Source organism: Arvicola amphibius, chromosome 12 (assembly GCF_903992535.2).
Source record: "Arvicola amphibius chromosome 12, mArvAmp1.2, whole genome shotgun sequence".
Classification (NCBI taxonomy): domain Eukaryota; kingdom Metazoa; phylum Chordata; class Mammalia; order Rodentia; family Cricetidae; genus Arvicola; species Arvicola amphibius.
Genome location: NC_052058.2, coordinates 120,616,842 through 120,640,238, shown reverse-complemented (window position 1 = coordinate 120,640,238; position 23,397 = coordinate 120,616,842). Strand labels below are relative to the sequence as shown.

At 48.8% G+C, this 23,397-nt stretch overlaps 2 protein-coding genes and 4 non-coding genes across 11 annotated transcripts; all 6 read right to left on the bottom strand.

Moving 5' to 3' along the window:
* Positions 1-58: 58 nt before the first annotated feature.
* Positions 59-5,708, bottom strand: LOC119802628 (Friend virus susceptibility protein 1). 5 transcript variants are annotated; one of them, XM_038313667.2, is made up of 6 exons: positions 5,578-5,708; positions 5,008-5,186; positions 3,964-4,004; positions 2,384-2,423; positions 2,042-2,071; positions 59-1,745 (listed from the first exon to the last, which is right to left on the bottom strand). In XM_038313667.2, exon 6 carries the CDS (start codon positions 1,686-1,688, stop codon positions 834-836), a length of 855 nt encoding a protein of 284 aa, XP_038169595.1. In that variant the 5' UTR covers positions 1,689-1,745; positions 2,042-2,071; positions 2,384-2,423; positions 3,964-4,004; positions 5,008-5,186; positions 5,578-5,708; the 3' UTR covers positions 59-833. The 5 variants fall into 5 exon arrangements, with proteins under 5 accessions (XP_038169595.1, XP_038169594.1, XP_038169598.1 ...); XM_038313666.2 differs by having other exon boundaries at positions 2,384-2,420; XM_038313670.2 differs by having other exon boundaries at positions 2,384-2,420; positions 5,008-5,203; positions 5,578-5,599.
* LOC119803144 lies at positions 1,816-1,908 on the bottom strand. The gene has a single exon (XR_005283557.1). It is a non-coding gene; the product is annotated as a small nucleolar RNA SNORD88 (small nucleolar RNA).
* LOC119803140 lies at positions 2,153-2,242 on the bottom strand. Its single transcript, XR_005283554.1, has one exon. It is a non-coding gene; the product is annotated as a small nucleolar RNA SNORD88 (small nucleolar RNA).
* Positions 2,501-2,591, bottom strand: LOC119803141. Its single transcript, XR_005283555.1, has one exon. It is a non-coding gene; the product is annotated as a small nucleolar RNA SNORD88 (small nucleolar RNA).
* On the bottom strand, positions 4,074-4,166 carry LOC119803143. The gene has a single exon (XR_005283556.1). It is a non-coding gene; the product is annotated as a small nucleolar RNA SNORD88 (small nucleolar RNA).
* A 3,682-nt stretch (positions 5,709-9,390) lies between the features above and the next one.
* On the bottom strand, positions 9,391-15,221 carry LOC119802454. 2 transcript variants are annotated; one of them, XM_038313381.1, is made up of 5 exons: positions 14,515-15,221; positions 13,959-14,227; positions 12,442-12,588; positions 9,732-9,863; positions 9,391-9,458 (listed from the first exon to the last, which is right to left on the bottom strand). In XM_038313381.1, exons 1-5 carry the CDS (start codon positions 15,219-15,221, stop codon positions 9,391-9,393), a joined length of 1,323 nt encoding a protein of 440 aa, XP_038169309.1. The 2 variants fall into 2 exon arrangements, with proteins under 2 accessions (XP_038169309.1, XP_038169310.1); XM_038313382.1 differs by lacking the exon at positions 9,732-9,863.
* Between the last annotated feature and the right edge of the window lie 8,176 nt (positions 15,222-23,397).

The following is a 23,397-nucleotide window of genomic DNA, read 5'->3' as shown; positions in this document are numbered from 1 at the left end:
CCAGGTCGTCAACCCGATCCTACCCGCGCCGGGACCAAGTCAAACAGCACACCCCACAGAGGGCCATGAACCAGCCATTTAATAGGAACTCACGAAGGCAGAAGCTCCAGGGCTGCCTACCTCGCCCCTCCACTAAATCCAGACCTACATTGGCCAGGGGCCACGTGTGCAGCCAGGGACACCAGACCCAGCTGGAAGGTGCTTCAAAAGGGAAAAGCATGGCTAAAAGAAAACGGGGACAGGGTCCCCAAAGCAAAGTCTTTACAAAAGGGGGCTCTCCTCTCCCCAAAACCAAAGTGTCACATAAGCTCAAAATAAAATATAAAGTAAAAATGCTGCATTAGAAAAGTTTACAATGTTAAGCCTTTAAAATAGGGAGACTGGCCCTAAAGTGTCAAACACCCAGTAAAGTCCATGAAGTGTGGCCTCTACCTAAAATATTATGTAAGTGTTGCATTGAAAAAGTAAAAAATTCAAGATGGCCTGTATGTAGTGCTTTGGGGCTCATGTGGAGGCAGAGGGGTGGGGACCCTGAAGTGGCCACCCACCTCAGCATGACATTATGCTCCAACCCAAGGGGTTTAACTTCAGGGCCATAAGCACCCTAGATTCACAGCAAATGGCCACTTCCCACATGGACTGTGTGGCTGGGGACACGCACACCCTTCTTTGGGGACCACTGAACTTGGCACTAAGTGCTGGAGGGACAGACGTGGGGAAGGTGTGTGCCAGGCTTTCTTTCCTAGTGGCCTAGGTTGCAAGCTGCCTCTGTGAAATTAACCTTCCCACCTTCAACCCTAGGGTACAAGTGTGCTCCTGAAGCCAGTCCAGGTCTAGTCGTGCCTCACAGGTGGCTCTTCCCCACAGGCCTGGTCGGAGTAGGGAGGTGGTGGGGGCTGTTCCTCAGCCAGCCCATAGTTGGGGTGGCCACGACTGCGCTTGGCTTCTTTGATGTACAGTTCCAGGAGTACCTTGGTAGGCTGCCTGTCCACTTGCTCCCGGGGCACGCCGTGGCTGAGCAGCCAGCTTAAGAGGTCCTTTCGAGTTGGGTTGGGCCCCAGCATGAGCTTGGTGCGGCCTGGCTGGCTCTGGCGCCAAAGCAGGCCCACGTCAGCAATGGTCTGGATCTCCATCACAGCTTCTAGCACTGTCATGCCACGCACCAGCAGACTGACCAGTGAGAGCCGCAGCTCAGAGGGTGCTGCAGTGAGCAGGCGCCGCTGCAGGCCCTGAGTGAAGGCCACATCCTCTGGGGCCAAGTCCACAGGCCCCTCTGGGTCAAGGTAGATCCACTCAATCATACCCAGCTCACGCACCAGCTGGATGCCTTCCTCCATGGTGGTCCAAGGCCTAAAGGGCAGCTCAGTGGCCTCAAAATGCAGGGAGGATTCCCAGCGCTGGCGCCAGGCCTGCAGCAGCCAGCTCAGCAGTGTCTGGCAGCCGCTCCCTCGCAGGGCCTTGCAGCGGTAGTTAAAGATGGCATCATGCGTGAGGTCACCCAGCAATCCCAGCTCCCCGGAATTCAGGGACAGGGCAGGGCCTCCCTGGTCATACACCCGCAGGATCCAGGTTACCATGAGCTCATTGGGGTTTTGCTTGAAACGCCGTGAGATAGCCAACAGCTCCGTGTACGTGTAGTAGCGGTCCCCCCGACCTATCTGGGTGGGTACGAGCACTCTCTCCGCCATGGCCCTACAGCCTCAAGGCTAGGACAGCAAGGGGCTAGAAGCAATGTTGCTGCAGAGCTGCAAAAAGACACAGGGCATGGTAGTGGTGACAAAGGTCACGTTCCCACCTAGCATCCCCCTAAAACAGAAACCCCTCAGACCCCCAGATGTCAAAGGTCCCGGAGGCTAGCAACATGTCATCAGGGTGGTCAGAGCCCAGTGCTGTACATCATGGGGGTTACCAAGAGCAGTATGGCAGGATGCCTCATAGCAACCTGGTCCTACTTCTTTACCCATTCCTATTGTCTGAATGGAGCTCATGTGATTAGCATTAAGTCTCCTACCCCTATTCCAGACAGCCCTGCTGTTCTTACCTGGGGAAGCAGGCTGTCTGCAGGAACCACCTGTAAGCAGGGAGAGGGGAAAGAAGTTGGTAAGGTGCAGGAAGACCATGATACTCCCCATTCACTCCTCCTTGGAGTCAGGGACCCCTCAGACCCACAGGTGTCAAAGGTCCTGGGGAGCTCCGTGTCCTCAGGGTGATCAGAGCCCAGTGCTGGACATCACAGGGGTTCCCGACCACAGACACCAACAGCATTTATTTCTTACAACACAGTGTCTCCAGTGCTAAGGAAGCACGAGCAGAGTCTGACCTGAGCTGTCGGTACCTGCTGTCCTAAGACCTTTACCCCACCTCAGACAACCCTTCTGCTTACCTGTAGGGAAGCCTGGCTGTCTGGAGGAACTACCCGTCTGCTAGCAGGATGAAGAGGGGAAAGAGGCTGGTGAGAAGCATGAAAGTACAACTTCCCCATCTACTCCCTTTGTAGCCAGGACCCTTCAGACCCCTGGGTGTCAAAGGTCCCTGAGGGCCACCATGTCTTCAGGGTAGTCAGAGCCCAGTGCTGGACATCACAGGGGTTCTGGTAATATGAACACTCTCTCTCTGAGGTCTGAAGGCCACTTGATGTCCCAAGGAGGACATAGTAGCCTCTACCCCCACAAAGCAGAGGGTTACTGACGCATGCTACCATAGTCCATCTTAATTATTTTTATGTGTAACCCAGACTAGATTTGAACTCAGGATCCTCCTGCCCCAGCCACCTGGAACGTTGAGATTATAAGCAGGTGCTACAAGTATCCCTCACTGTCCACCCTGACCCTATTCGGTGCCTTCCAGCTGCTCTACTGGAAAAAGACTGACACTTTGTCCTTGGGAATGTGGGACAAAGGAGACAGGCTGGTCCTGGTCTCATGGCTCAATTTCAGGCCTGTCTGAATTTCCCAGGATGTGGTGAACGTGTGTCTCAATGGCTCCTGTCTTTCCTGTAGGCTCACTTCCCCCACACCAACTCCTCAACCTGCCTGATCTTGAGGCCAGTATCACTGTTCCATACTGCAACTTGGGGAAGCAATGACTGTGCTGCCAGAGTATTCTGTGGAGGAGAAATGCCACCTGCGTATTGCTAGGACCCTGGTGGGATTTGGGGAACTCGGTTTCCTCAAATACTGTGGCCTTCTCCCCTATCCAACAGCCCAGGCTGGCTGAGAACCCGTGGCCATCCTGCTCTGCCGTGCCTCAAGCACTCACAGTTTTAGACCGTGTCTAAATTTTGTGTAGAAATGAGCCGTCCAAAGATGTAGCCACATAATCAAGAATGAAAAATTTAGTCCCAGCAACTTCTATTTCAGATGCTTCTAAGCCCCACATGGTTGTGGGGTGGACAATGGCACATTTCTGTCTTGTTGGCTCCATTCTGACTTAGTGGAACATGAAACAAGAAATTCTCCTACAGCTGAGAACTTGTTCTTTTTCAGATTAACACACATTTCTGTCTTCTGATTATTATTTTAATAATGACTCCTATGCAAATTCAAGGTTCTTTTTCTAAAAAGTATAATCTTCTTTATATACACATGATTTGCTAGGACTTAAAGGATGCTCAAAAGTACACTGTATTCAGTCCAAAATCCAGAGGGCAGACGACAATGCGGACAGGCATTTTGTTCCCTCTACTGAGTTTGAAAATTGGGTCCTTTCTGCACCTTACCCAGCCCTCACTCCTAGAAGGAGGAAATACTGCCACCTGCCCTTGATGTGTCGGCTCCATCTAAAACACCCAAATTTACGTGAGATGGCTCACTGACCGGTAGACCAGTATGGAGTTATGAACAGCGGGGCTGGGATCTTTACTGAGAGTTTTGATATGTAACATCCCCATAATTATGGAAAGTCACCTAAGAGAAAAGATATACTCTTTTATGTGTAGACAGATCAAAAAGTGAAGGTTCTCACCACGAGATGATGGTGGATGGTTACTTGGCTTCAAGATACACCTGTAATACAGAAAGGACTTGGTGAGGGTATGTGCTGGGACAGGGCACAGGTGTAGAACATCAAAACCAGAGCCCCTCAGACCCTCCAGGTGTCAAAGATCCTGGAGGGGCACTGTGTCCTCAAGGATGTTCGGAGCCCAGTGCTAAACATCATGGGAGCCTCAGACCTTCTGTAATGTCAAGGCTACTTGCCTTCTGGGATGGTGGCCAAGCTATAAACACAAAATCCACTAGTTGCTCCAACTTCCCCAGTGACAGAGGTCCATAGATTCCCTATGGACCCACAGCATGAAGAGGACTCCTTTGTCTTGACTGTATCTGCTAGTAACAGTGAAAACCAAAACCTGTAAAGACACAAATCCCTCCAAAGTACCTGGTAGGAGAAATGAAAACAAACAAACAAACAAACAAACAAACAAAAAACCCAACCACACACACACACAAAACCAAAACAGAACACTTTAAAGATATAAATGAGGGGCTGGAGAGATGGCTCAGAGGTTAAGAGCATTGCCTGCTCTTCCAAAGGTTCTGAGTTCAATTCCCAGCAACCACATGGTGGCTCACAACCATCTGTAATGGGGTATGGTGCCCTCTTCTGGCCCGCAGGCATACACGCAGACAGAATATTGTATACATAATAAAAAATAAATATAAAAAAATAAAAAATAAAGATATAAATGATATAAACAAGGACTTTACTCAGCCAGATTTGAACAACCCCAAGAAAGGCACGTGGCAAATGCCGTCGAAATGAACAAAGAGAACAGCAGGATCCCAGGAGGAAAGAGTGATTAAAGTGTGATAATGGCACTGACCAGCAGGCAGAAAAAGGCTGTTTTAGAGGGGAACGTGTGGTTAAAATATTTTGGGTGAAATATATCATTTACTTTCGAAATTCGAGTAGCTGGGATGACATGCTTGCACCATCAGGACCAACACAGTATTAGTATTCTTGCAGGTGAAAAAAAGGCCTGACTTCCTTTCTCCTGTCTACTCCTACCTGCTGCTCCGAAGCAATCCAGGCCTCCACGTGCACTCACTTCCGCCTTGGTAACTCCGTATCTTGTATCCGCCCCTACACCCCATCCTCCTCCAGCCCTTACGTGTTCTATGTTGCACAAAAATGTCAAAATCCCTCACGGGGGAGGGGCAGTGGTAGAGATTTCCCACGGAGAGAACCTGCAGGTAGCACGGGGCTGTCATTGGGAGGAAAATTCTATGTCACACACACCCCCTCCCTGTCACCTAAAACGGGTAAGATGGCGGACAAGACCCGCGACGTGAGCAGCAGAAATGGCGTAGCCCGGCTAAGGCGCAGACAAAGGAAGGCCGGCCCCGGCAGCCCCAGCTCCACGCACCTGGCGGAAGGCACCGTCCCGGAAAGTGTCCGCATCCCAACACCCTGGCCCCAACCCGAGCGCCCCCGCGGCCCCAAGCAGCACCCTTGAGCCCGTCCAAGCGACAGGCACGCCCACGACCGGGCCACGGAGACCTCAGGCCACGCGCTTCCCAGCGCGCAAAGCTGCACCGCGCACCGCGTGGCGCCGAGGCCAACCTCGAGAAGACTCACCGAGACAGAGGTCACGTCCCACGCGCTCTCCGCAAGCGCGCGCCGGGGCCGCGAGTCCCACTTTATAGCGCGCGCCGCCTGTCAGTCCCGCCCACCGCGCCCGCAAGGCCCCGCCCCTAGCGTCCCAGGCTCCGCCCCGAGGGAGCCTTCAATGGAGTCTTTGCTGGGACCGCGCTTTGCTGGTGGAAGAAAGGCCGCGCGTCCGTGGCCGCTGGAGCATGACTGATTAGGAGATAAGATTTGTTGGAGACTTATCTGGACAGCTCTTCTGTCACTCTCGACAGGCAGTTCTGAGGCAGCCCCCAAGGAGGGGCGGGACGAGAAAGGCCCCCTAGGGGCAGGCGGGGCCAGGCGCGGAAGCCACGGGCTTGCCAGCGCGGCTGGGGGGCGGGGGGAAGGGCCCGCCCAGCAGTGGTCGCCGCCGCAGCGCGGGAGGCGGGCCCAGGCACAGACTGACGGATTTGTAGGGAAGCACGGGCGTGGTGCAGTTAGAGGCGCCTGTGCTCTGTGATGGGCGGGGAACTGGGACGCTGGGGCGGAGTGGCGGGCGTTCTCTGTGCCTGAAACAGGGTGGCTGGGACTGGGCTGCTGGGTCTGAGGGAGGAGAGCTGGGGCCTAGACCCTGGGATCTCACTGAGACTGAGATACCGACTCCTGGGTCTGCGGGAGAAGCTAGGGGCGGGGCAGGAGGGGGACACTTGGCCCTAGAGAGAAGGGTCAGGGTTCTCAATTATTGGTTGGGCAGGAGTGTCTCAACCACAAAATAATAGAATATTTTTTTTTTTTTACAAAGTCTACCTCATACAAGTTCACACAGTACACTTGGGCATGGATTTTTCTTTTCTTTTTTTTACTCTATGAACATACACATTGGGCAATGTTTTTTCTTTCTCCTTTTCTTCTTCATTTTGCTCTCCAAATAGTCTTTCATTTTCAGTGCCTTTGGAGCTGTTATGTTCTTTAAGTCATAGCTTCATGAGACCTGAATGTCCTTTGTTCAGCTGGCCCCTGCTCATTAGGGCTTTTTCTTTCTTCCATAGAGGAGATTAGTCCTGGAACCTAGAAGTCTGAAGTAAATGAAAAGGACTTGATTCTTCTCTTAGGTATGACTGCTGGATCACAGCAGAGGAAAGGCAATGTTCTCAACAAGGAGTGTCTCTCTGTGCCTTACCTTTCCCCTCACTGTGGTCTTCCTGATCTCTGTGGAACTGCCACAGGACCCTTGGCATGTGCCATTCTCTCTGCATTTCAAGCTGCTCCAATCTACATGACTTCCCTGTTACAGAATATTTGTTTACACTGTGAAGATGTGTCTTTGCCAAGGCGTCTTCTGATTGGTTTAATAAAGAGCTGAATGGCCAATAACTAGCCAATGGCCAATAGGAAGAGGTTAGGCAGGACTTCCAGAGACAGGACTCCAGGAAGAAGAAAGGCAGAGTCCTGGGAGGTGCAAAATGTGAGAGAGGTAATGCCAAGTGGCAGGACAGGCCAAGCTTTTATAATTAATAATGTTTCTTTGTCATTATTTGGGAGCTGAATGGTGGGACAGAGAAAGACTCATTGCATTCCTTCCCCAATCACCTTTGCTCATCTGCTGTCTTAGCAAAGAATTCTCAGATTGCCTCAACCCCAGGTAATCTGCCTGTGCGTGGATTATCTTGATTAGGTTAATTGATGGGAAGGCCCACCCATAATGGGGGACCATGGGCTGTATAAATGGAGAGAGCTGTGTACTAGTGTTCGCATCCCTCTGCTTCCTGACCAGCTGCCTCCTCAAGCTCCTGCCTGCCTCTTTGGCCCACCCCTATACCATGCGACGGACTGTACTTTAACTGTGAACCCTTTCCCTTAACATTGCTTTAATTAGGGTGTTTTATCATAGCAACAGAAAAATAAGACCTTTCTTTTTCCTCATAGCGTGGATCCCCTCACCTCTCATCTGTTTCCTTGTGGGCACATATTTTGCATTCCTCTGTACAGGATTGGATTGTGTTTATTTGATCACTTTTGTAGATCCAGTGTAAGGTATGTAGTTGCAGCTTGTCTTTATTTAAAAATGGGCACCTTTGCTGGGGATGTGACCCAGTTGGTAGAGTGCCCGCTCACTTTTTAAGAAGTGTTGATTTCTATCCCAGCAGTATGTAAACCAGGCATGATTGTGCCCACCTGTAATGCCAGCCCAAGATTCAGAACTTAGGTTCTGAATTCAAACCAGCCTGGAATACATGAGGAAGTGTCTACACTGTTTTGAAACTAAAATGTATTTATTTTAGATTTATATGTGTGTCTGTGTACCACAAGTGTGCCTAGTGCCTTAGAGGTCAGAAGAGCCTTGCCACGTGAGTTTTGGGAATCAAGTCCTGGTCCTCTGCAAAAGCGAGTGCTCTTCACAGCTTAGTCATCTGTCCAGCTCTTTGTGACTTTTTGATAACTCAATTGTGCTGTTCTTTTTTAAAATATATTTTTATTTTTGTGTATGTGTGTCCATATGTTGGGGGGATATATGTGTATATGTGAGTTCAGTACCTGCAGAGGCCAAAAGAGGGCAACAGATTCCCCCTAGAACTGGAGTTACAGGCTGTTGTGAGCCACCCAACATGGATGCTGGGAAAGCAAGCAAACACTTAACTACTAAGCCATCTCTCCAACCCTTTGATTGTGCAGTTCTTGGATGTGAACTTTGTAGATAATATCCTGTGTTGATGTCCGAATGTTGGACCTATGTGGTAGACCATTGCCTCTACTCTACATACAAGGAAACTGAGTCCCAAGTCAGCCTTGCTGTGAGTCAGAGCTAGTAAGCGATGGCGTCGAGACCTATGAGAATAAGAAAAGGGGAGCCTCGTTCTCCTGTGCAGGAGGTAGGTCAACCCTTCCCTGTTCAGCAGATGACTGTTGGCTCCACACCTCCCTCCCAAGCCCTCCCCTGAGCAGCTTGTGTTGAGGGCTTGGGAGGAAGAGTAGGGTAGGGGAGAAACTGCAGGAGGGGATGGGATGTGAGCTGAGGACTTGAATAGGGTTTTCTCGGAAAAGGTGAGTTATTAATTATAAAACTACAAGTTGGAGCTATGCAGCAGTGAGCCTTTAATCCTAGCGTTCAGGAGGCAGAGGCAGGCCCATCTCTGAGTTCCAGGCCAGCCTGATCAGCATAGTAAGATCCTGTCTCAAAATCAAAGCCACAACAGAAATCAAAAGAACTAAAGGTTGAAGTTAAACATTTAAACATTAAGCACCATGTGGCGGCGCACACCTCCCCGCCCCCCACACCAGACAGGGTTTTTCTGTAGCTTTGGAGCCTGCCCTGGAACTTGCTCTGTAGACCAGGCTGGCCTGAGATCTGGCGGTGGCACACACCTTTAATCCCAGCACTCGGGAGGAAGAGATAGGCAGATCTCTGCAAGTTCTAGGCCAGACTGGTCTATAGAGTGAGTTCCAGGACAACCAGCAATACACAGAGAAACCCTGTCTTGAAAAAACAAACAAAAAAGCACTGTGTGTGTGCCAAGGACCCTCACCTCAGTCTTTTTGCTGGCCTTTGACAGTTTACCCGAGTCCCTTTTCTGTCCCTCTACTTAAGAGTAGCCCACAATGGATAAGGTAGGGGCAGAGAAATATGACAGTTGCACTTCAGCATACAAAGTCAAGTAATGAAATATTGTGGGCAGAAAATATTTTTCTTTAAAATATAAGTTATTTCTCTGGTTTGAGGGGAGCGAGAAGTTACATAACTCATGAGTATAGGGATGGAGGCCAGCTTGTCAGGCAGCTGGCAGCCATGAGAGTAGATCATTGATATCCTCTCAGTGTCCTGTCCTAAGACCATATGGCCTGGACTGCCAGGACGGACCAGAAGTTCATGTAGTTCAGATAGGAGAAGAGACCTGAGAAAGAGGGCAGAGAAGACACAGGTCAGTAGGCTAGCCGTCACTGTATCCCACACAATCCTTCCTCAGCCCCTGCCCCATCCCTAATCCCATAATCAACTCCACCCTCATGTTGTTCCCAACCCACCCCAAGCCTACAGGAATGCCCAGTCCTGGCTCCAAGTCAAGTCCCACCCTTCCTGGCCCTGTGTGCAACCTGAGCCCCACTCCTAACAATCCCCTCATCTGCACCACTGAGGCCACCCCCCCCCCCCCCCCCGCCAGTCAGACCAGTCATGAAGAAGAAGAAGACATCGATCCAGGCCAGGTAGAAGCTGATCCCCAGCATGTAGGTCATGCCTTCCTGTAAGAACTTTTGGGCTTGCATCAGGTAGAACAGGACCCCCAGAATGATGCTGATCCCTGTGTGGCATAGACCAGGACCACATGTGAGCCCCCTGTGGGCTTAATCACATGGCTGTGGCTCTCTCGCTATGGTGCTGGTTTCTTTAAACTCCCTGTGCAGCTGAAGGTGACCAGGACCTCTTCCTGTCTCCGACGTGGGTCAGCACACTTGGTGTGTGCAGTTCAGGATGAACTTTGTGCACTCTAGGCAAGTGCTCTACCAACTGAGCTACACCTCCTCTGCCTCTGCCCCTTCCCTTAGAGCAGCCTCTAATGGACCTGAGCCTCTAATGGATCTGTGCAGTGGGCATAACCGCTGACACATCTTGGAGGGCCATCGTGGAGATATGTGATTATCGGTTATATCCTGACCCATGAAAAACCTTGAGGACTGGGATGATTCTCATGACTACTGGCGCCTTAGTGTTGGGATTCTGGGGCCACAGAGAGAGAATTCGACCATTTTGGGTAATTTGAATTGACAGGAAATGAAGATACTTTGTGAAAAGGGAGAAAAAACCCCACCTTTTTAGATTTAATAGAACTGGGGCATTTTTTTGCGTTATTGAAAATAATGTAAGAAGTGCCCTATATTTAGTTAAAGGACAGGAAAGGGTTATCTGACTGAAATGCCTTGTTTTAAACTGAGGCGTTCTCTGCCTACTGTGGCTTATATTGAAACAATTATATTTAAGATTTATTTTCTTTTTTAAGTATAGGTATGTTTGTGGGGAGGGAGTTGTTCACAACTGGATGCAGTGCCCTCAGGGACCAGAAGAGGACACTAGCTCCTCCTAGAGGGGGCATTACAGGTGGTTGTGATCTGCCACGTGGGTTCTGGGAACAACACTCTGGTCTTCTGCAAGAACACCATGTGCTCTTAACCAGCTCTTTCCAGTCTCAACAGTTATATTTAGACCACTGGAGGTGTAATGCCTTCATCCCAGCAAGGGAGAGACTGAAGCAGGTAGGTGGCCGGGATTTCTGGGCAGCCCAGCTAGAAACAGACACATTGATGATTTAGCACATGCTACCCCACAAAGCAGACACCTGCTAGCGACCAGCAGACAGGAATTGCATGTTCTCTGTTCTCAGCAGTGCTGTTCCTCTCCAAAAATGTTTTGTGACATGACTGGAAGTTGTGGTCAGTTACTGCCAAGGACAGGAGGACAGCATCGGTTGTCACCAAATTGAAATACCCTCAACCTTTTACAGTCTGGGCACATGTATACACACATGTGGAAACAGATGTTCTGACCAGCATGTCAGTTTTGAAGCATCTGGGAGAGGGTGACTATAGGAAGGGTGCACAAGCTAGCTTCAAGTTCTGACCCTCTATCTCTCTCACCATCCTCACATCTCAGCCTCCTGCATGCCAGCATTTCAGACCTGGAAAGGAGACCACATAGAGCACCTGTTTGCCTGTGCCTGGAAACTTAGATGTGTCAGTAACCCATGTGCCTCAGATGGGCCCTAGAAACTTGTCTGGAGGTTTTACCAGGCGATTTTCAGTTATTTATATGACCTTGACCAAGGGTAATGAGGGGTGAGGGAGGAAAGGGACACTTGCTCAACTCGTAAGATCAGACACACCAACCTTGGGACTCAGTGCAGTGACAAAGATAACGGAGTTAACGTTTTCTAATCGAACACTCACTACATCATCACATGACAGAAAATTTTATCTTCAGTGGGCTGAGATGTGTCTCAGTTGGTAGAGTGCTCGCCTAGCATGCACAAAGTCCTGGGTTCCATCTCCAGAGCCACATAAACTTGGTGTGCCAGCACACGTCTGTTATCCCAGCACCGGGGAGGTAGGAACAGGTGGAGTTCACAGACATACTGGACATACTTGACTGCGTATATATGTCAATCAAGGTCAGCCTCAGCTACTTGAGACCCAGTTTAAAAAAAGAAAAAGAAAAATGTATCCCCACTCAAGATATGAGAGAAGTATGACTGGGAGAGATGAAGTAGTTTGAAGGAAATGCTGTTGGGAAGGCGGGCAGCAGCGCACATGGAGCTGTGTGTAGAGGTAGAGTCCAGGCAGTGCTGGGTGAGGCTGGGGGCACGATGTCCTTGGATGGGGTGGAAGAAGGTGATGGAGCTGGAACTGCCTGGCATAGGTTTCAGGGGACATTCACAGCTCGTAGGTTAGAGTGTGGTTTGAGAAGAAGGTGAAGCCAGAGAGGGGTTGGGACTCAGGGTGAGGTAAAACTTACTAAATGGACGTGGCTGGGCTGACCTGGAGACAGTCATGGAGGGTAATAGGCCTTGCAGCCAAGTTGGGTGTTGAGATTTGTGAAGAGGCTGAGGATAGATAGTAAGGAGTGTGGTTTGGGAAAAGATGGATTCAGGATGAGGTGGAGAGGGAACCGGTGTCAGGGAGGAGGGCTGGGCGTTTAGATTTGCTGGCTTTGAGATGGGTGTTAGAGATGAGGCTGGTTTCAGGCCTGGACACAACATGGTGACTGGGAATTTGTAAGGCGGTAGGGCTAGGCCTGAGGGGGAAGGTGAGGATGGAATGGGCTGAGTATAGAGTAAATGTGACTGTCCTTCATGGTGGGCATTCGTGGGAAGCCTCGTAGTAACATGCCTGTCATGAGGCTGCAGATGAAGAGCGAGAAGTCCATCAAGGGCATGTTGGTGCTGGGGAAGAATATGGTGCTGATGAGACCCATGCAGACACAGAAGCTCATGACACCAGAGATGAGAAGGCAGGCCCAGGCCAGGTCCAGCAGGTCTGGGAAAAGAGAATCAAGAGCATCAAGCCCGTGCTGAGGAAATGGCTTAGCAGTTAAGTGTGCTCACTGCTCTTCTGGAGAATCTGAGTTCACACTAGGTAGCTTACAACCACCTGTAACTTTAGTTTCAGGGAATATGATGACATCTTCTGGCTTCTGTGAGCACCTGCACTAATGTACGCATTCCCACACACAGACAAATAAATAAAGATTTAAAATAGGTGGTCATGGTGGGGCATGCCTCTAATCCCAGCTCTTGGGAAGCAGAAGAAGGCAGATCTCTGTGAATTTGAGGCTAGCCTGGTTTACACAGTGAGAACCTGTCTCCAGTAAATAAATCTTAAAAAAAAATTAAGGTGCAGAGTGATTGAGGAAGTGCCTGACATTAACCTCTGACCTCCACACACACTCACATTGACACATGCAGACACAGACGACCAACCAGCAGACAGAAAGACAGACAGACAGACATGCACACATTCTCTCTCTCTCTCTCTCTCTCTCTCTCTCTCTCTCTCTCTCTCTCTCTCTCTCTCTCTCTCTCTCTCTCTCTCTCTCTCTCTCTCTCTCTCTCCTTGAGGCCAGAGGAGGGCGTTAGATTCCCTGGAACTGCAGTTACCCAGGATTGAATTAAGGATCATCAAAACTAATGCGTTGCTTTGCTGCAACCAATGCTGCTTCAGTGAAGGTGAAGTAAACTCTTCCAAGTTGCTTTTTGCCGTAAGCAAAGACATGTATTTTGAGATCTGTATTTTGTTTACAGCCATCTTAAGCTCACAAGTAAGATATTCACTTTTGCAGGCAAGTTCCGGACCTAGGACATTAGCCTAGTGAGACCTGCAGGCACCAGACTTTTTAGAAAACATTGCAGTCAACAATCACAAATGCTCAGTATTTACTTATCAGCTAGGGATGTCTCCAGGCCTGAATTCCAACAGGCCTGACACATCTCCCCTCCCCCTTGCCCGATTGCTATATAACAGCTTCTGAGGATATAATAAACGGCAGTTTGATCAGAAATACTGTCTTGCCGTCATTTCTCGTGTCTCTTGTGTCCTCCATTCCTCTCCCCTAGGTTTATCAGGGACCACCGTTCGCATCCCTCAGGTCGGGATAGCTTTTGGTCATAATCTTTTATCACAGTAATTGAAAACCCTTACTAAGATGGTTCCTGAGAAAAGACACCTGGAAGTGGTCTTCTGGCCTTCACGCACATGCTCACAGGCACCCTTGCACCTGCATGCTTACACATGCACACACAAACCAACACTGAACTCTAAAAAGTGGGGATTAGATGCATCAGGTGAAGTTCTCTGGGACAAAGAGGAGACCTGAATCTCGGGAGGGGTGAGGACAGGGCCAACCTTACAAGCATCCTTATCATATTCATTCATGCAGGAGATGTCAGGGCAGCGCATGAAGAAGATGGTGTCAATGGGGATGGTCCTGGAACTATTGGTGCTTCCTGTGGGCGACAGAGGCACTTGGAAGTGGATCCAGGGCTGCCACAAGGCGATGAGGTTGAGCATCAGCATACCGGCCACAGTCAGTACCAGGCTAAGGTACCGGGTGATCTTCTTGGCTTCGAGCAACAGTTTCCAGCCCATGGGCACCAGTGACCAGCGTTTGCTTTGTGTTCTGCGACAAATCGTGTGACCAGCATCAGCAGGAGAGTCCATCTACACCACCCAACCACCCCACACAGAAGACAGAGACAAGAGGATCTGAGTTCAAGGTCAGCTTGGTCTACTAGAGAGATCCTATTCCAACAAAACAAAACGCCATATCTCATCTGCCTGTATCTGTCCAAATCCCTTGCGTTTCGCTCAGGTAACCCTCTAACACCCGCTACCCCTCCAGTTTCAAATGCAGTTATACAAGTCCAGACTTGAATGCGGCCCCCTCTGCACCCCTCCTCTACTCACCTGCTGGAGCCCAATGTAGTAAAATTGCTTGACAATTTGAAGGAACTGCCAATAGTACTCTGACTGGACAGAGAGTGGTGTTGCACTTCCCCCGAATAGTCCTGGGAGTCCCAGACGAAGGACTCAAAGCTCCTGATGCTGGCCTCTGGACTGTGTGTTAGAGATGGGGGGACGTCCACACTGGGCCTGGTTTGTTTTCTTTTGAGGTCGTGTGGCGGGGTCAAGGAGAGGCGGCTGTCAGTTTGTAAGCTGTGGATTTCTGACTGGACACTGCACAGAGTATGCGAACTTAGGACGTCAAGTCGGCGATTATGGTAAAGGGAAGAGCCCTCTCTGGAACTAAGCCAGCGATTGTAGGCAACAGATTGTATCTCTTGTGTATTGGACTGGAAACCCTGAGAACGGGTCTCTTGAGTGCTGAGCCTTCGAGGGGAAGAAGACTGGACACTGAGCCTCCGAGGAAGAAAGACAGATGCTGGCGGTTCTTGGATGCTCACCCTTCGGGTCACAGGTATGGATGTTGATGGTTCCTGGATGTTGGATCCTCGAGTGTGGATGATGGACACAGGTGCTTGTATGTTGACCTGATGACCTTGGGTGGCATCTGGGAGGCTGGAGGTCACTTTCAGAGAGTCTTGGGTTTCATTTTGTGTGCTGTCAGGAGCTACTCTCCCCTTGCTCTGGAGGCCAGAGGAGTTCTGGTCCATGTGGAGAAGCAGTATGGGGTCAGGCCCTGAATGTACTCAATTTGCATCAGCCTCTGCTTCCAGGCACTCCCATGGCATCCTGGATACCTGTAGGTCTGACTCTAAAGTTACCTGCCCCTTTGTCTGTGGTTCCTGCTGTCTGTCTCTTTGTTTCCAGACAGCATTCAGGGATTTGGGCTAGGCAGCAGCTGGGGGCGGGGTGAGTTCTATGACAGTTGGAGAGGTTCCAAGAGGCTGCGGCTGGCCATGGCCTCAGACTCCACCGCAGACCTTCGTAAGTGACCTGGGTGTTAGGGCTGGGTCAGTGGGACTGGATGGAGTCTGGATTGGGTAGGACAGGGTGCTGCTGGGTTAGTGAAGGTCTGGGCTAGGTCTGGCTAGGATCAGGACTAGGCAGGACTGAGAGTCAGGGCTGGGTCAGCAGCCTGTTTGAGATGAGTCTAGTTTCTAGAAGATCTGAACTTACAATTCCTTCCACCTACTTGCGTCTTCCCCTCAGTTCCCGAGCTTGCCCTGAGCCAGTTCCTCCCTCTTCTCCCCTTTGTGTTTCACTTGTTCCCTTTTCTTTCCTGTCTCTCTTGCCCTTCATCCTCCTCTGAAACCTCACAAAAAACATAGTCTGCCCCTTGCTCCTCCTCAAGACTTCAGATCTGGTGTTGGGGGCAGGAAGACCCAGCCACAGCTTAGTAAGGATTAAGGGAGGCAGGCAGGCAGGCAGGCATCCTACACAGGGAGAGGGACTTTTGAAATCCTCTTCCTCCAGGTGGGTATGATGGTGCATGGCTGCAGTTCCAGCAATCAGAGTCAGGAGGATTGCACTGAGTTTGATATCCTGGGCTACTGAGTCAGAGGCTATCTCAAAATAATAACAACAAAAACAACAACAGAAAGCATTCTGCTCTTTCCCTTTACTTTATTTTGATGAACTTTAGAGGAAAAACTACTCACAAATTTTTATATGTTTATTATACAAACACCCATATTATTAGATTTTATTTTTACATCTGTTTGTTTCAAGATTTATTTATACTTTCTTTCTCTAAAATTTAATTATTTATTTATGTACATTGTTGTTTTGCTTGTATGTATGTCTGTGTGAACTGGAGTTATAGACAGCTGTGAGCTGCCATGTGGGTGCTGGGAATTGAACCCCGGGTCATTTGGAAGAGCAGTCAGTCCTCTTAACCGCTGAGCCATCTCTCCAGACCCCATTTATATTTTCTTATGAGTATACATAAATGCCTGTGTGTTTCTACGTGTGCCATGTGCTTGCAGTGCCCGTAGAGGCCAGAAGAGAGTGTCAGACTCTCTGGTCTGGACTGATCGGCAGTTGTGAGCCTCCAGTTGTGGGTGCTGAGAGGTGAGGCCCTGTCCATTGCAAGAGCAGTAAGTGCCCTTAACTGCCGAGCTGACTCTCCAGCTCCACATCTATCTGTTTATTTGTGTGTGTGAGAACCACAGGGAGCATGTGGAAGGCAGAGGACAACTTCTAAGAGTCAATTTTCTCCTTCTACCATGTGGATTGTAGGGACTGGGCTCAGGTCATAGCCTTGCTGGGAAAAGCTTCCACCCGTTGAGCCCTACCTTGTTGGCCCCTCATTGGTTTGTTTATTATCCTGCTATCTAGCCCTGGCTGGCCTAAACCTACTAGGTAGTCCAGGTTTGCTTCAAGTTTATAATAATTCTCCTGCATCAACTTCTCAAGTGCTGAGATCACAGATGGCACCACCATGCCTAGCCTGATCACATTTCAGTCATTATGTAATATTGAGAACCCAGCTGCTATTCTTTTGTTTGCTTGTTGTTTTGAGACAGAGTCTCTCTACATAGTCCTGGCTGGCCTGGAACTCACTCTGCAGACCAGAATTCACAGGGATCTGCCTGCCTCCGCCTCCTGAGTATTGGGATTAAAGGTGTACGCCACTATGCCTGGCCTTAGTAGACGTTAATTTTTTATTTTTAAAGGTCAGAGGTGAATTTTGAGACATGTCTGACTATACTTTGCTTTCCAGTTCTAAGGGGTTATAACTGCAGCTTTGAGCAACTTTGAGCCAGGCTTGGTGATACTGGTGTGAGGCAGAGGCAGGCAGACCGCTCTGAGTTCAAGGCCAGCCTGCTACACACAGTGAGTTCTGTCTCCACACCAAAATCTAAGAGAAAGCTGCATTCCAAAATGGCATGAAATATGGTATATTCCATTTTTGAGATTTTTTTTGATTTTTCAAGATAGGGTTTCTCTGTAGCTTTGGGCCTGTTCTGGAACTTGCTCTGTAGAGCAGGCTGGCCTCCAACTCACAGAGATCCACCTACCTCTGCCTCCCAAGTGCTGGAATTAAAGGCATGTGCCGCCACCACCACCCGGCGAAATTTTTTTTTTTTTTTTGGCTACTGGAACCAAATTTCAAAAGGAAACAATGGTGGTTTAAATCAGAAGCACTTGCTGGACTGACTGGCACACTCCTTTACTATCAGGACTAAATATGCTGAAGCAGGAAGATCCCCAGGATGTGAAAGTCAGTCTGGTCTACACAGTGAGTTCCAGGTCAATATTGAAATCCTATCTAAGAACAAACAAACAAACAAACAAAACAAACAAAATAAAACAAAACAAAATCCAGGTCAATAAGATGGCTCAGCAGGTAGAGGCACTTGGTGCCAACTCTGAGGACCTGAGTTTGTTTGAGGATTTAAACCCTTATGCTGGAAAGAGAGAGCTGACTCCCCTAGGTTCTGGCACTCATGTTCCCTTCCTAGCTACAGAAACAAACAAACAAACACACAAAAAACCCTCAGGCCAAAACCACAAAGCCAAGGCTGGGCCTGTAGCTCAGTAGAGTGTTCATTTAGCATAAAGCCCTGGTTCCACCCCACCTGGCACAAACTAGGCACTGCTGTCATCCCTGCACTGGGGAGGTAGAGACAGATCAGAAGTATAAGATATCCTAAGGTACATGTTGTGGTTAGCCCAGCCTGGCTTATGTGAAATTCTTCTCAAGGAATAGCAACCAGAAAATGCTACATACACCCTCCACAACCCCATTAAGAGTTCATCTTAGCAGCTGGATGTAGTGGTGCTCACCATTGATCCCAGAACTTAGGAGGCAGAGGCAGGTGGATCTTTGTGAGTTCCAGGTCAGACTGGTCTACAGAGTAAATTCAGGCCAGTCAGACTTATAGAGGGAAATTCAGTCTCAGAAAATTAAAACATCAAGAGTTCAGCCTGGGTTCTATTCTAGAAAAGGAGGAATGCATAGCCTTTGCCGCCTACTTCTGCATGCCTGCTGCACCTGCTGTGTGTTTCAGACCCACCCCTCCTGTTAGACATCTGGATTGTTTCTGCTCGCATGGCATTGATCACATTTGATCTGGGTGTATGCATGTGGGATCCACTCTGAGAAAGCTGGGCCAACCTTCCAGACCAGCTGAGGAGCTGGTGATCAGTTAGCTACCAAGCTCTTCTCTGAGTCCTAGGACTCTTGTACCCAAGTTCTTCTGAAAACCACACTGTTCTCTGCTATAAGAGACAGCAGTTGCCATTGCTCATGCACACATTCATGTTGTAAAACGGGCGTGGGTTCACGTGGGTCCGTGGAAAAAGACTCAGGGCACCTTAAGGATGATTTTAGCCTTTCCAGTTGCAGGGGGACTGAGATGTTCTCCCTTAGCCAGGGGCCTTTTTTATTCTCCAATTTACAACTTTAGCAAGTTGATTTCCATATTCCCAAAACATCCTAACTGAGCTTCCAAAGGGACAATGCCAAATGCAAATTCTCGATTAAGGAATTATCATCACAGTGTGCTAGATTTTTCCCAACCAAGTTTTGCATAGGCTTGGTACCCTTGGGTGTAGTGGGAGGCCGCTTGTTTGTTTCCCAGCGGCCCAGACTGGCCTATTAGCTCTAATTTCTTATCTGCTAACTCTTACATAACCCATTTAATTTAACCCATTTCTATTAATCTGTGCATCGCCACGAGGCTGTGGCTTACCAGGTAAAGTTCAGGTATCTGTCTCAGACAGATTTTTATTAACCAGTGGTATTCATAGCATACAGAGGGGAATCCCATATCACCTCCCCTTTTCTGTTTAAATAAGAAGGAAGGTTTTAACTTTAACATAGAAAAATCACATACAACAAACAGGTATTATCATAACAAAGGAAAAACTATATAACTATCAATTCTTCAACTCCATCAAAGATCGCAGAAGGATATAATATTACCTAAGTAAACCGGAAGTGTATCGTAGGCAACTTCCAAAACTCTAGGATTGACAGAGACATCTTGCTGCCTGGGCAATCACTCAAAGTTGTTTTGTACCGTTGGGGCATCCATCTTCAGCCTACAGGCCCATAGTATCCTGCAGACTTTTCTATGAAGCAGGAAATTTCAAAGATAGATCTATCTATATTGGCAGTTTGTCAGTCACTTTCTTCTGTGTCCTGCAGAATGTCTGCCCCTTTCATGAACTCCAAAGGATGGTCTTACCTTTAGGCAAGTTCAGCAGTCATTTCTTTGTGGGTCCTGCATGTCCAGTTCACCCAGCATACCATCAAGCAGTCCAGGCAAGAGCAGTTTCTTGCCCAAATGGCTAACAAACTCCATAAGGAGCCTCTTCGATGCCCATCTTCCTCTTGAATTTATTGGAGCTGCCAGGAGCAGATGTGTCTCACTGTCATGAAAAGTCCTAAGTTCTTAAAACATTTTAAATGCCATATTCAGTAGTCTTTGAAAGGTTTAAAGAATGCCTATCCATCTGAAATACATTTCTGTACATCTAGAAAATATAACTAACATGGCTACAAGCTTGACTGCCATAGATAATTATCTATTAACCTGTATTTCTTTTTTTAATAAATCTTTTTAAAAGTATTTATTTATTTATATTTATTATGTATACAATATTCTGCTTGCAGGCCAGAAGAGGGCAACAGACATCATTACAGATGGTTGTGAGCCACCATGTGGTTGCTGGGAATTGAACTCACAAACTCAGGACCTTTGGAAGAGCAGGCAATGCTCTTAACCTCTGAGTCATCTCTCCAGCCCTAACCTGTATTTCTTAATTATACATCATATTTTAAATGAACTTCACAATCACAATACCACAATACCTTAATCAATATATATACATATATACATACAACTATATATATATACATACAAATATATATATATAACAAAATTGACCTTAAATTTGTATCAATAAACCAAGATCCATACCAATGCAAAGTACCCATCTTTATAGCACTTGGAAAACTCTCAGACCATGATTCACATATGTTCAATAGAAGATGCTGAAGACAAAGGACAGATTAAGGCTACATGCCTGCATTCCAGAGCCATTGAAGCTGAGGAGTTCTCCCTACACATTCATCCATTCCTGAGTTTGTTCGTGTACTTGTTCATTTATGTGTCCATTTGTTCATGTGTGCATTCATTCATTCTTGCATCCATTCATACATTCATTTATTACTCCTTTTACTTAACAAGCACCACAGCTTCTCTGCTAATTGATAGGAGTACACGGGAGAGCAAAACAGATTTCTTTCTCACCGTCATGGAACACTGCTGCAGAGGCTTGGTGAGGGAAAAGCAATTAGCAAGTGATGAATCACAATGCCAGCGAAGGAGATGTACCTTGCACCAAGGAAGCATCTAGCAGGCTGTCTGACCGGAACTGAGAGTTCTGGGGACTAACAGTTCCGGGCTAAGCTCAGGGAAGGAGATGGGAAGAAGAGAAACTGAAGGGTGGAAATGTGCGCAAGGAGGGCTGGGGCGGCAGCTCACTCGGTGGAGTGCAGGCAGGGCATGCCCAGAGCTCCATGTCCCCAGCACTACATGAGCCGGAATTGTTGGTGCACACCTGTTAGCCCAGTACTTGGGTGGTGGAGGACAGAGGCTCAGGGTAGTCCTTGGCTTTTTAGTGAGTTAGAAACCAGTTTGGGCTATATGAAACCTTGTCTCAAAACAAAAGCAAAACCCAAGTCCAAACCAATGAAGGTGTCCCAAGAAGAGGCACACTGCAGTGAGGCCCCGGGTAGGCAGCTCTTAGAGGTAGGAAAAGCCCCTTGGAGAGGACTTGGTGAATGTGTGGTGGCCCAGCATTGAGTTGGGGTTAGCAGCGGGCTGGTAACGTGTCAAAAGAGGCCAGTATACATGGAAGGAGTTAAAGCGGTGTTGGAGATGAGCTGGGAACAGTTCCCATGGGGAGGTGGTTGTAGGTGGGAGGTAGAAGTGAAAATGGGAATGAGGCTAGAGGTTGGTATGTAGCAAGGTGGTGGAGAAAGATCCAGGTCCCCAAAACTTTCTCCCTCCCCAGCTAACTTGCTCTGTTCCTGGGAGGAGGACCGAAAGTTGGTCCTTCGTGGCTGGTCCTTCATCTTCATCTTCCTGGCAACCTTGTTGGTGTTCAGCGTGGTGGATGGGCGGATGGCGTATGTGCACGGTCCTTACACTGGCTTCATCGGCCTCTGGATTGACTGCAGGAGGCATAAGTGTGCCAACGTGGGCCAAGTCACTGGTCAGTGCATAGGTTGTGGGTCCTATTGATTGGGTGCCAGAGGTGACTGCGGGTTGGGCCAGTGGCACTCTCCTGGGCTCGCGTGGGGGCATTATTATTGTTGGTTGTTGGAGGGTGACTCTGTGAGTGGCAGCAGAGTTAGTTTAGAATTTCCAGGGAGTGATTTTGGTGATGTGAGTGGAGCTAATGTTTTTCCATTTTCATTTTTTGGGGGTGCTGAAGCTAGAACCCAGGTGAAAAGTTTCTGCACCCTGATAAGCCTCTCCACCGACACAGCAGTCCAAATCAGACCAAATCAAATGGAATTAGGAAAAGCCCAGATTTAATGGGTAAAAACACTCCCGGATGATCTTCCAGCCCCCCAGAGAAAAGACAGAAAAGAAAGACTGAAAAACCACGTGTCTGTTTTCTGGGGGTCAGTTTAAATACCCTGTGGGAGTGGTCTTGAGCATCTCTGGGGGAGAGATCATCATTTGACAGTCTTTTTGAGATGCACCAGGGTTTGGAGAGAGATGGGGAGGGGTCTTGGGGTGGAGCTTCCTCCAGAACACTCCAGACTCTTTAGGTATATGAATGCCAGGAGCTGGGGTAGAGCTTCCACCTGAACACCAGGGCCTTGCACACACTCCACAGGGCCCTACTGCTAAGCCATGCCCCCTTGCACACACTCCACAGGGCTCTCCTACTGAGCCATGCCCCCCTGCACACACTTCACAGGGCTCTCCTACTGAGCCCCCACGCACACACTCCACAGGGCTCTCCTACTGAGCCCCCTGCACACACTCCACAGGGCTTTCCTACTGAGCCCCCATGCACACACTCCACAGGGCCCTACTGCTAAGCCATGCATGCCCCCATGCACACACTCCACAGGGCTCTCCTACTGAGCCCCCTGCGCACACTCTGCAGGGCTCTCCTACCGAAAGGTTCCAGACAGGTGCTGAACTACTTCCATCCTCTGCCTTGTTTGAGACAGGGTTTCATGTAGCTCTGGCTAGCCTCCAGCTCAATGGGTAGCTGTGGAAACCTTGGATTTCTGATTTTCCTCTCAAGTGCTGCGATTCCAGACAAGTGCCACCAATACCCAGTTTACCCCAGTGCTGTGGATGGCATGCAGGGCTTCAAACATGCTAGGCAAGCATTCTAATCAATGAAGCTATATCCCCAGGACCTTAGACTTCTTTTACTTTGTATTTTGAGACAGATAAGGTCTAGGCCTCACTAAATTGCTCAGGAAGGCCTTGAAATGGCACTCCTCCCAGCCACTGGAATACCGAGGAAGACAGTGTGTGCCACCGGACACTGTATTGGCAGGATTTTGCAGATTTTTTTGGCTACTCATGGTGTGAGAGGGGATGTTGAGAGAAAGCATACGTGAGTGTGTGTACACATGACTACACGTGTGTGTATGCGTTTGTATGTGTGCGCGTGTGTGTGTGTGCATGCATGTGCGTGTGTGTGTGTTGGGGGTAACTGTAGTTATCTCTCCAACTCTCCTCCCCAGTTTACATTCACATGAGCAAGGGCTTCATATTCCTGGCCCTGGCCCTGTGCCTCATCCTCCTGCCCACCATGTTCCTATCCTTTCGACCAGTCTGCCGCCGCTTGAACAAGATCGACTTTCTCTTCAGTTTCTTCAGCATCGCCATCGGTAAG

Excerpts from the sequence above, each read along its gene's own strand:
- LOC119802454 (XM_038313381.1), bottom strand. The coding sequence starts at position 15,221 with ATGGACCAGAACTCCTCTGGCCTCCAGAGCAAGGGGAGAGTAGCTCCT. Across the intron at positions 14,228-14,514 it reads ACTACATTGGGCTCCAGCAG|AACACAAAGCAAACGCTGGT; the intron begins GTGAGTAGAGGA and ends GATTTGTCGCAG. Across the intron at positions 12,589-13,958 it reads TGAATATGATAAGGATGCTT|ACCTGCTGGACCTGGCCTGG; the intron begins GTAAGGTTGGCC and ends CTCTTTTCCCAG.
- LOC119802628 (XM_038313667.2), bottom strand. The coding sequence starts at position 1,688 with ATGGCGGAGAGAGTGCTCGTACCCACCCAGATAGGTCGGGGGGACCGC.